We start from the raw sequence: 12,729 nt of genomic DNA on the forward strand, positions 1-12,729 counted from the left end.
TGATTGTCGCTTGTTCATGTATAAAGTCTACAAAAACGGAGAAGGGAGGGAATGAAACATTGTGTTTGCATTTGTACGTGGAACCACGTGAGAGCCACCTCTCTTGTAGATTGTAGGGCAACTTTTAGACTATAGGGTTAACACATTTGGCTGTGTCGAGGTATGCAAGTCCTGGTAGGTCACCTTCACATTTGGCAACTAGGACCTCTTGTAGCAGGTCACCTAGCTCTCTAAGTTTTGGGAGACCTTTGTTAGATATTTTAGGAAAGTCATCGATTCTTTTGAACAAGGCTCTCTCTATTACCTCTGCAGAGCCGTAACACTCATCTAGCCTCTTCCAGATCTCTTTAAGGCCGATTTGAGGGAGTTTTATATTAATGTCTCTGATCCTTACAGCGTGTTTGACTGACTCTTCTCCCAGGTATTTGACTAAGAAGTCTATCTCTTCCGTGTGTTGCAGGCCCAAGTCTCTAGTGACATTTTGGAAGGAAGCTTTCTAAGCTCCAGGTGCAAAAATTAAAGATGTGTCTGACAGGATATCAGGACTCTTCAGACCTACAGATGACTACCCATTCCTGCTACTACATGTGGGGACAAATGACACCGCAAGAAACGACCTGGAAACCATCTGCAGAGACTTTGAAGACTTAGGCAAGAAAATGAAAGAACTGGGAGTGCAGGTGGTCTTCTCTTCCATCCTCCCAGTGGATGGCCATGGAACAAGGAGGTGGAATAAGATTTTGCAGGTGAACAACTGGCTACGTCGATGGTGCCGTCAGCAACGATTTGGATTTATGGATCACGGAGTGAATTACCTCTACGATGGACTACTTGCTAGAGATGGGGTGCACTGTTATGAATGAGTCACTGTAGGAGGCAAAAGCAGAAATACAAGCTAAGTCCAGAAAACCAGAGAAGTTGGCAACTATCAGATTGCAGACCCCTGAACCTATCAACACAACTAGCAGTAGCCGTGGGGGGTTCCTACGATGCCCTAGACCCCTCGATCACAGCCGGAGAATTAAATAGGCCTAAAGAAAGAAAGGGGAAATCTAAACTGCCCCAGAGCAGACCCCAAAGCAATAGGCAGCCCCCAACATATAATGACGGTGAAGCAAGATGAAAATACTAACACAGACAGAAAGATAGACTGAGCAAAGACGGGGCCCAAAACTACCTAGATAGGAAAGGACAGGAAGGCTGCTGTCTGCAATCTGCCAAAACCCTATCAAAAACATAAGCCAACAAGTTGATATGAAAAAGGCCCTGAAGCAGCTAGGCTTCAAAAACTAAATCAGCACTCAGGTATTTTCAGAAGAAGGAGCTAAAGGAATTCAGCACACCCCAGCAGGGAATGGCAGAAATACAGAAAAACAAAGCAAAACAAAGTCAAAGCACCAAAGCAAAAGGCCGAGCAGCAAACTTAGCTTTAGAGGAGCAGGAATTCAGACTGGTCTCCAAGGATCCCACAGAGAAATCACCCGCAGGGCAGAAGGGCGTCGGCAGCCTTATATCCAGTCAGTAACTCCACTCAGCCAGTCATCATCATCAGCCTCAGGTGTTTGATAATCAGGCTCACTACCTTTCTTTACCAGAAGAGGGAGTTCCTCGGGCCTCAGTAATGAAGGGGAAAATGAACTCACAACAGTACCTCCCCCTTGAGGAGGGGTCACCGAACCCTCAACTACGCCACCAGGGCGATCAGGGTGAGCCCGATGAAAGGCACACACCAATCTTTTGGCATGAATATCAGAGGCAGAGACCCAGGAATTATCCTCCTGACCATAACCCTTCCACTTAACCAAATACTGGAGTCTCCGTCTAGCCAGACGGGAATCCAGTGCTTTCTCTACCTCATATTCCATGTTACCTTCAACCAATACAGGGTCTGGAGGTGCCACCCCCGGAACAACAGGTTCAACAAACCTCTTCAACAAAGATTTATGGAACACATTATGGATTTTAAATGTGACAGGAAGAGCCAAACGAAAAGAGACCGGATTAATAATCTCCACAATCTTGTAAGGTCCAATAAATCTAGGCTTAAACTTAGGAGAAGCCACCTTCATAGCAATATTTTTTGATGATAACCACACCATATCACCAACTTTAAACTGGGGACCAATGGTCCTATGTCGGTTGGAAAACTGCTGGGCCTTTTCCTGGGAGAGAGATAACTTATCCACCACTTGGTCCCAGATCTGGTGCATTCTCTCAACCACAGTGTCAACACCTGGGCAGGCAGAGGGCTCCACCTGCCCTGAAGAAAATCGAGGATGAAACCCAAAGTTACAAAAAAAAGGTGACATCAAAGTGGCAGAACTAGCTCTATTATTTAAAGCAAATTCGGCCAAGGGCAAAAATGAAACCCAATCATCCTGATCAGCAGAAATAAAACATCTCAAATATGACTCCAAGGTCTGGTTTGTTCTCTCTGTCTGCCCATTGGTCTGAGGGTGAAAAGCAGAGGAGAAGGACAACTGAATTCCCAGCCTGGAACAGAAAGTTCTCCAAAATCTAGACACAAACTGGACTCCTCTGTCAGATAAAATGTTCTCAGGAATCCCGTGCAAACGAACCACCTGTTGTAAAAACAGGGGCACCAACTCAGAGGAAGACGGCAACTTAGGGAGTGGTACAAGATGAACCATCTTAGAGAACCCAAATAACAGTCATCCTTTGAGAGACAGGCATATCAGATGAAATCCATTGAAATATGGGTCCATGGCCTCTTGGGGGACAGGCAAAGGCATCAACAACCCACTAGAGCGAGAACACGATTTAGACCGGGAGCACGTCCCACAGGACTGCACAAAATTCCTGACATCACGAGACAAGGAGGGCCACCAAAAAAACCGACTCACCAGATCTCTAGTACCAAAAATACCTGGATGACCAGCCAAGGCAGAGCAATGAACTTCAGACATCACTCTCTTCTTCCACTGGTCAGGAACATACAACTTTCCACTGGGACAACGCTCAGGTTTGTCCTCCTGGAACTCTTCCAGAGCACGTCTCAAATCGGGCGAGATGGCAGAAAGAACTACCCCTTCGCCTAAGATGGTAGCAGGCTTGGTCACCACAGGAGAATCAGCAAAGAAGCTCCTAGAGAGGGCGTCTGCCTTGACATTCTTTGTACCAGGAAGAAAAGAAACCACAAAATCAAAACGTGTAAAAAACAAGGCCCACCTAGCCTGTCTAGGGTTCAAGCGCTTAGCCGACTCTAGGTATATCAAATTCTTGTGGTCAGTGAGGACCACGACTTGATGCTTAGCTCCCTCCAACCAATGTCTCCACTCCTCAAATGCCCATTTCATGGCCAACAGTTCCCTATTCCCCACATCATAGTTACGTTCAGATGGAGAGAACTTTCGGGAAAAGAAAGCACAGGGATTCATTTTAGATGTTACAGGATCCTTTTGGGACAAAACAGCTCCTGCACCAATCTCAGAAGCATCCACCTCTACCTGGAATGGAAGTGAGACATCAGGTTGCCGCAAAACCGGGGCGGAGGTGAATCTTCGCTTCAGCTCCTGAAAGGAAGAAACAGCCTCTGGAGACCAATTTAACACATCAGCACCCTTCTTAGTCAAATCAGTCAATGGCTTGGCAATACTAGAAAATTTTGCTATAAATTTCCGATAAAAATTAGCAAAACCCAAAAACTTCTGGAGGGCCTTCAAAGAAGTGGGCTGAACCCAATCGTGAATGGCCTGTACCTTGGCCGGGTCCATTTCAATAGTTGACGGGGACAAAATAAATCCCAAAAAAGAAATCCTCTGTACTCCAAAAAGGCATTTTGATCCTTTGACATACAGGGAATTCTCCCTCAAGATCCGGAACACAGTCCGAATATGTTCCACATGAGAATCCCAATCCTTGGAGAAGATCAAAATATCATCCAGATAGATAATCAAAAATTTATCGACAAAATCTCAGAAAATATCGTTCATGAAGCACTGGAAGACAGAAGGGGCATTAGTGAGCCCAAAAGGCATCACCAGGTACTCAAAATGTCCCTCCGGAGTATTAAACGCCATCTTCCATTCATCCCCATGCTTAATGCGAATAAGATTATACGCCCCCTGAGGTCAAGCTTGGTAAACCAGCAAGCACCTTTAACTCTGGAGAATAGATCAGAAATCAGGGGTAACGGATACTGATATTTAACAGTAATTTTTTTGAGGGCACGATAATCAATACAAGGTCTTAATGATCCATCCTTTTTGGCTACAAAAAAAAAAACGGCACCTAAGGGTGACGGGGATGGTCTAATACGACCCTTCTCCAATGCCTCCTTAATATAGGATCGCATAGCCTCGTGCTTGGGTACAGATAAATTGAAGAGCCGACCCTTGGGAAATTTACACCCCGGGCTCAGTTCAATTGCACAGTCATAACTCCTATGAGGAGGCAGAGACGCAGACTCATTCTCACTAAATACATCATAAAAGTCCGCCAAATAATCAGGAACATCATGCGACTGAGGAGAGGTGGAAAACACCGGAGCCTCACTAAAGGCACACCGACAACCCCAACTCACCACAGACACAGATTTCCAATCCAAAACTGGATTATGAATTTGTAACCAGGGAAACCCCAGAACAATAGTATCACGCAGATTATGCAACACCAAAAATCTGCAATTTTCTTGATGGTCTCTGGCGACCCGCATTACCACCTGGGTCTAAAACTGGGGTTTATTTTTAGCCAAAGGAGTAGCATCAATCCCCCTCAAAGGGATAGGTGTCTGCAGAGGTGTCATCGGAAATCCACAACGTTTAGCAAAATCCAAGTCCATTAGGTTTAGGGCTGCTCTCGAATCCACAAAAGCCTTGGCAGAAAATGTGGAGAGGGAGCAGATCAGAGTAATAGCCAGAAGAAACTTAGGTTGAACACCCCCAACAGAAAACGTGTGTGCAAAGCGTTTCTCTCGTTTAGGACAGATAGAAATAATATGCGAGGCATCTCCACAGAAAAAACACAACTTATTACGCCTTCTGAACTCCTGACGCTGCTCTCTGGAAAAAACTCTATCACATTGCATAGGTTCAGACATTTGTTCAACAGGTGGCAACACCTCTCGTGCAGCTTTGCGTTTGCGCAAATGCCGATCACCCTGAATGGCTAATGACATAGAATCGTCAAGACCAGAGGGAACAGGAAATCCCACCATAGTATCTTTTACGGCTTCTGACAACCCCTTCCGAAAGAGAGCAGCCAAGGCACTATCATTCCAGGTAGTAAGTACTGCCCACTTTCGGAATTTTTGACAGTACAATTCTGCAGAATCATGACCCTGGCTCAATGCCAGCAGGGTCTTTTCAGCCTGATCAATGGCATTAGGTTCGTCATACAACAACCCCAAGGCCTGAAAAAATGCATTCACATTAGTCAGAATAGGATTATCTGGTTTCAAAGAAAATGCCCAATCCTGGGGATCGCCACGCAGCAAAGAGATGACAATTTTAACCTGCTGCGCGGAGCTCCCTGACGAGTTAGGCTTCAAGGCAAAAAATAATTTACAATTATTTTTGAAATTCAAAAATTTAGACCGATCCCCAAAAAATACATCAGGTGTAGGAATCTTTGGTTCAGCAGCATGTGAATGAGCAAGGTAGGCGGAAATTCCCCGCACTTCCACAGCGAGCTGCTCCACACGATCAGACAATTGCTTTATCTCCATTGAGAGAAAAAAAAATTCCCCCCACGGCCTCAGAGATATAGAGGAAAAAATATACACAATTTTTTCTTTTTTTTTTTTTTTTTTTTTTTACAATTCTTTCCTGCTATTGAGAACCCTAGGATCTGCTGTATGGCGGGTGATTCTGTTATGAATGAGTCACCGTAGGAGGCAAAAGCAGAAATACAAGCTAAGTCCAGAAAACCAGAGAAGTTGGCAACTATCAGATAGCAGACCCCTGAACCTATCAACACAACTAGCAGTAGCCGTGGGGGGTTCCTACGATGCCCTAGACCCCTCGATCACAGCCGGAGAATTAAATAGGCCTAAAGAAAGAAAGGGGAAATCTAAACTGCCCCAGAGCAGACCCCAAAGCAATAGGCAGCCCCCAACATATAATGACGGTGAAGCAAGATGAAAATACTAACACAGACAGAAAGATAGACTGAGCAAAGACGGGGCCCAAAACTACCTAGATAGGAAAGGACAGGAAGGCTGCTGTCTGCAATCTGCCAAAACCCTATCAAAGACATAAGCCAACAAGCTGATATGAAAAAGGCCCTGAAGCAGCTAGGCTTCAAAAACTAAATCAGCACTCAGGTATTTTCAGAAGACAGAGCTAAAGGAATTCAGCACACCCCAGCAGGGAATGGCAGAAATACAGAAAAACAAAGCAAAACAAAGTCAAAGCACCAAAGCAAAAGGCCGAGCAGCAAACTTAGCTTTAGAGGAGCAGGAATTCAGACTGGTCTCCAAGGATCCCACAGAGAAATCACCCGCAGGGCAGAAGGGCGTCGGCAGCTTTATATCCAGTCAGTAACTCCACTCAGCCAGTCATCATCATCAGCCTCAGGTGTTTGATAATCAGGCTCACTACCTTTCTTTACCAGAAGAGGGAGTTCCTCGGGCCTCAGTAATGAAGGGGAAAATGAACTCACAACAGTGCACCTTACGAAGACTGGAAAACATGTATTTGGAAGTCGCCTTGCTACACTTGTAAGGAGAGCTTTAAACTAGAACAACATGGGAAGGGAAGCAAAAGACCAGAAAAAGCCATACACCTGACAAATGCTATTGAGAACTCTGCTATTAGAAGTGGAACGGAAGAGCAAACACAAAAGGATCTAATTAATAAAAATATTGGAGAAAGAGAAACCAATCACAAACTAAAATGTTTCAATACTAATGCCCAAAGCATGGGCAACAAACAAGGAGAATTGGAACTACTAACACAGGAAAAGAAATATGATGTCATTGGAATCACTGAAACTTGGTGGAACAATACACATGATTGGAACACAAGACTAGAAGGATACAACTTATTTGCAAGAAACAGACTTGATAAACGAGGAGGAGGTGTCGGATTGTATGTTAGAAACGCGTATATCTGCACAGAGATTGAAGCTTCAGAGACTGGGAGTTCTGTGGAAACTGTTTGGGTAAGAATACAAGGACAGAACAATGGAAAGGACACCATTGTAGGCATTTACTACAGGCCGCCTGTGCAAGCTGAAGATATGGATGAACTCTTTATGCATCAAATGGCCAAGTTCTCCAAAAAATATGACATAGTTGTCATGGGAGATTTCAACTATCCAGACATTTGTTGGGAATCTCTCTCAGGCAAAACTAACAGGTCAAGGAAATTCTTATCCTCTCTTGCTGACAACTTTATCTTCCAAAAGGTAGGGGAGAAAACAAGGGGAACTGCTACCTTGGATCTAATCCTTATAAACAGGGAGGAAATGGTTGAGGAGGTAAAAGTGGCTGGGACCCTAGGAGGTAGCGACCATGCTATTTTAGAATTTTGGATAACTAGAGGAGGAAGACCTGTGAAGACTCAGACGTCAAGGTTAGATTTCAGAAAGGCAGATTTTAAGGGATTCAGAATGAGAATTGGAGGGATCCAATGGCTGGATATCCTTAAAGACAAAAATGTCCAGGAAGGATGGGAAATCTTGAAAAATGAAATTCTCAAAGCACAATTGTTAACAATTCCGAAAAGAGGGAAGAATAGGAAGCATTTAAGGAAGCCAGGATGGATGAACACAGAACTTAAGCAAATGCTAAAAAGGAAGAAAAAAATGTTTATAAAATGGAAAGAGGGAGGCATATCTAAAGAAGAATATAATGCTGTCTGCAGAACCTGCAGGGTACAAATCAGATTAGCTAAAGCTGACAATGAATTGAGGCTTGCAAGAGATGTCAGAAGCAATAATAAAGGATTTTGGGGATATGTCAAAAGTAAAAGAAAAGTCAAAGATGCTATAGGATTTTTACAGGATGAAAATGACAAAATGGTAAGACAGGATGTTTAGAAGGCTGAACTTTTAAATTCCTATTTTGCATCTGTTTTCTCTCAGAAAGGAAATGTAACATCAACTGTTCTTCACTGTCCTATTAAGGGAATAGAAGAATCCAGGATATCTATAAACAGAAAGATAGTGAGGAAACACTTAGCTAACCTAAATGAATTCAAGTCTCCAGGTCCAGATGAATTACACCCCAGAGTACTGAAGGAGATAGCAGAAGAAATTTTTGAACCCCTCTCCATAATCTTTGAAAATTCATGGAGAACAGGAGAAGTCCCAGAAGACTGGAGAAGAGCAAATGTTGTTCCTATCTTCAAAAAGGGGAAGAAGGTGGACCCAGGCAACTATAGGCCGGTGAGTCTGACTTCTATACCAGGAAAGATCTTTGAACAAATTATTAAACAACATGTATGTCAGTACCTGGATAAGAATGAAGCAATTAAACAGAGTCAGCATGGGTTTGTAACTAATAAGTCATGTCAGACTAACTTAATTTCCTTCTATGACGGAATCACTGATTGGGTGGATCAAGGAAATGCTGTAGATATAGTATATCTTGACTTCAGCAAAGCATTTGACAAAGTATCTCATACAATCCTTATTGAAAAAATGACTAAGTATGGAATGGACAAGGCAACTGTTAGGTGGATTCAAAACTGGCTTAGTGATCGGACCCAAAGAGTGGTCGTAAATGGCTGCACATCCAGTTGGAAGAATGTCTCAAGTGGGGTACCACAGGGCTCTGTCCTGGACCCTGTATTGTTCAACATCTTTATCAACGATTTAGATGAAGGAATTGAGGGTAAACTGATTAAATTTGCTGATGACACAAAGCTAGGAGGGATAGCTAATACTAGAGAAGAGAGAGAGAGGATTCAAAAAGATATAAATAAATTGGAGCAGTGGGCAGCAACTAACAGAATGGTTTTTAACAGGGAAAAATGCAAAGTACTACATCTGGGCAATAAAAATGAAAAAAGCATATACAGAATGGGAGGAATAAGGCTTAAGCAACAGCACATGTGAAAAAGACTTGGGTATACTAATAGATCACAGACTGAATATGAGTCAACAGTGTGATGCAGCAGCAAAAAAGGCAAATGCAATTCTAGGATGTATTAACAGAAGCATACAGTCTAGATCACGTGAAGTCATTATTTCCCTCTACTCCTCTTTGGTCAGACCTCATCTGGAATATTGTGTCCAGTTTTGGGCACCACATTTTAAAAAAGACATCAACAAACTGGAGCAAGTTCAGAAAAGAGCGACCAGAATGGTGACCGGTCTGCAAACCCTGTCTTATAAGGAAAGGTTGCAGGATTTGGGAATGTTTAGTTTGCAAAAGAGAAGACTGAGAGGAGACTTAATAGCTGTCTACAAATATCTAAAGGGCTGTCACATTGTAGAAGGATCAACTTTATTCTCATTTGCACAAGGAAAGACTAGAAGCAATGGGATGAACCTGAATGGGAGGAGACACAGATTAGATATTAGAAAAAACTTTTTGACAGTTAGAGTGATCAATGAGTTGAACAAGCTGCCATGAGAAGTGGTGAGTTCTCCTTCAATGGAAGTCTTCAAACAGAGGCTGGACAGACATCTGACTGGGATGATTTAGCGAATCCTGCTTTGAGCAGGGGATTGGACCAGATGGCCCAGGAGGTCCCTTCCAACTCTACGATTCTATGATTCTATGATTCTATGATTCTCTGCAACCTTCAGCATGGTCAGTGAATTTCATGAGTCCCTTAGTAACCAGATCACGTCATGTGAAGATCCTAGCAAGTTTTGATGTGAATCGGTTGTCAGCAGAGTATAGTGGTGATGGGTCACCCTGATAGTGATGTAAGGTGCGTTCATACCTGTTAGTATCCTCAGGGTGGCACCAGCTGGTATCATATTGCTTCGGTCTAACGTGTGGTGTGTCAGCATGGTGATTCACGTTGGTTATCTGGTGAGGGGTAAGGTAGACATTAGCAGATTTGTTTTGCTCCACATTTTCCTGGAGCTGAGCCTCATGATGACTCTCACTCTCTTCACTGGATGTGTCATGCTCTTGGTTATAGTTTGGATCAGGAAGTTCATTAACATATTGAGATGTGCGTTGTGGTGAATCTTGCAGCGGCAACTTCAGACTTGACATACTGCTGCGGCTATGCTGCTCAGGGTTGTGCGCGACTTCTAGTGATTCTGCCTCGGCCAGTGCTGCAGCAGCTTCTCTTTTTACTACTAGGCTCTCTAAGGCGGCATCCACACATGCCTTCTCTAACTGCATCTCTCTCTCTTGCTCATCTCTTTCTAGGCATAACCTTCTCTCTTGTTCCTCTCTTTCTAAGCGTAACCTTCTCTCTTGATCCTCTCTCTCTATGCGTGACTTTCTCTCTTGGTCTTCTAAGCATGCTTTCTCTAATTTAAGCTCCATCTCTTCTACAGCAACCGTGCTCGCATTTTGGCGTCTTCAGCATTTGCGCGGGCAATGGCGAACGCGTTGCTGATGGATGCAGTCTTTGAGGAGACGGATGTAGCAGATTTTGTACTGTGTGATTTGTGGGACATGGCGACTTGGAGGGATGCTTGGCTGTGCAGACATTGCGGTAGCTGTATTAGTCTCTGTGTAGCCAGTGACTTGGATCTCACTAGATGGATTTCTGCAGTTTACTAGTTCCTGCAAGCTGGATGAAGGGATGTCTTTTCCCTGAATTGCACTAGTTGGATGGCGCTATGTAACTGGCCTCTGCAAGATGGAAGGCTCTTCTCTCTGTATTCCCACTAGCTGGAGAGCTGCTGTTTCACTGTCCTGTCTTCAGCTAAATGAAAGGGATTCATATAACTTAACAAGCAGCTAAACCGCTATACCGGGGTCCAATAAGGGAGACTGTAGTTGAATCTGTGGTTTATTGAACGTAGGTTTATAGATGGTGAAACTACAATAAAAGACAGATACATAGAATCAATGCTGTGTCCATAGGAATATCAGACTTATATGAGAGATAGAGATGTATAGAGGGAACATGTCACGTACCAGCGATGCTAACGCAGGGGGAAAAGAGGGATCAGGTGCTTCCAATATGCAGACTTGATGGAAAATGGCAGACTGAAGAGAAAAAGGGGGCTGGAATAGACCATGGTACATTGCAAACTTACCCAGGATACATTGTGGATTGGAGGGAAAATGAATCAGGAAGTACAATGTATAATATCATGCAGTTATGACTTTGGCCACTAGATGGAGCCAAAAACACTAAACATTAAACTATAGAAATCTGAACATTCTATACATACAGCAATCATTGTATGTTATCAAAATAGGCAGTTCAAGAGTCATTAATTATGTTGGAGACAGAACACTCATATTTAAGTCACATGCTGTCCATTTCCTTGTGATCCTCCTTGAGATGATTCTACTCCTTCATTGGAGTCCAGCTGTGTTTAACTAAACTGATAGGACTTGATTTGTAAAGGCACACACCTTATATAGACCTCACAGAATGTAAAGAATGTTTATTAATAACTTGACTTTTTTCTTTAGACTAATATGTGTATAATATAACTGATAATATTAACGATTAGTCTCAATGGAAAATTAGCATGCAAATAAGGACCAGTTCAGACCAATGTAATTATGGTCCATATTCTGTATGTGTGTTCACAGTCACCTAACATCAAAGCCGACTAACCAAGGTAAGTGAAAGTGAAGCATGCACTTGTCAACTGTTTTGCAGATGAGATAGATCTTGTTTCAATGGTGATGAATATTATACAGCATGAGCGCCCATCTATGATGCTGTCGGGCGCAGAGATGCACATGGACTGACCCTGAATTACCCAATTCTTCTGAACATATTGTAGTTTGAATAAATACATGACAATGCTATCCATTTATACTGTTATTCTTCCTATTTTTTTCTCTGCAGTGGACCAGTTATCCAGATGTTTTCACCTTCCAGTTTAAGTGGACCACCTATTTAAAAACTGTTGGCTCTTTCTTTATGGGATCCAGTCCTGAGTTTGAATTTGCAATGTACACACTTTGTTACGTCACTCGCCCTGATAGTATGTAAGTATTTATTTATGGTGTTTAGAACATATTGTTATACTTTGTAGTCCATATTACACAGTTAGGATATTTTTATTCAGCATCTGAAGGACAATTAAAGACAAAAGGCTGCTGTTGAGAGAACAATATTTTTGTTGGGATTTTGAGTTTTTGGGAAGCCTCAACATTCTAGACTTGGAATTTCAAAATTCACTACATTGTGCCTCTAATTTACATTATATCCATGTGTTACCCTACTGTGAGACAGTGACCAGTGTTACGTGTAGGGGTTCTTGTTTATTCTCCCCAGGATGTGCACAGAGGCATATAAAGGCCATAGGAGTGCATGGCAGTCACGGGCGTAGCTGTGACTGACTGCAGTATGTCAGTGTTGCAGTCCGTTTCATTTCCGGTCTGGGTTTTCCCATGTGGCAGGAGGCCACAGGTTCTTGTGTTAAAAGCCCTGCAGGAAAGGGTATAGGTGTGTCAGGTCCGGTGTTACAGTCATTATCAGTGTGGTGTATGCTAGAGGGCAGAGCTATCGGCTCTACAGAGCTCCTGTGTGAACAACACAAGCAAACGGAGCCAAGCAGGTGGGGAAGCTGAGACACCTGGCACCCACAGCGTACACAGCAGTCAGCCAAAGTAACTGGTCAGAGGAGGACTGTCTTGGGCCTGGCAGTGATCCGGAGGATACT

General features: G+C 43.2%; 1 protein-coding gene across 4 annotated transcripts in view; it reads left to right on the plus strand.

The window, feature by feature from the left end:
• LOC141091287 (uridylate-specific endoribonuclease D-like) overlaps window positions 1-12,729 on the plus strand; it is a 144,860-nt gene that overhangs the window by 99,141 nt on the left and 32,990 nt on the right. For 3 of the 4 annotated variants that reach the window (XM_073576770.1, XM_073576773.1, XM_073576771.1), the window contains one exon: window positions 11,910-12,052. The exons of the other annotated variant lie outside the window; for it this stretch is intronic. In XM_073576770.1, the coding sequence (XP_073432871.1) occupies window positions 11,910-12,052 (143 nt within the window). The remainder of the gene's footprint in view (window positions 1-11,909; window positions 12,053-12,729) is intronic. 4 annotated transcript variants of the gene reach the window in all.

The sequence above is a fragment of the Dendrobates tinctorius genome, unplaced genomic scaffold (assembly GCF_039654945.1).
Source record: "Dendrobates tinctorius isolate UK_male_01 unplaced genomic scaffold, ASM3965494v1 ptg000051l, whole genome shotgun sequence".
Taxonomy (NCBI): Eukaryota; Metazoa; Chordata; class Amphibia; order Anura; family Dendrobatidae; genus Dendrobates; species Dendrobates tinctorius.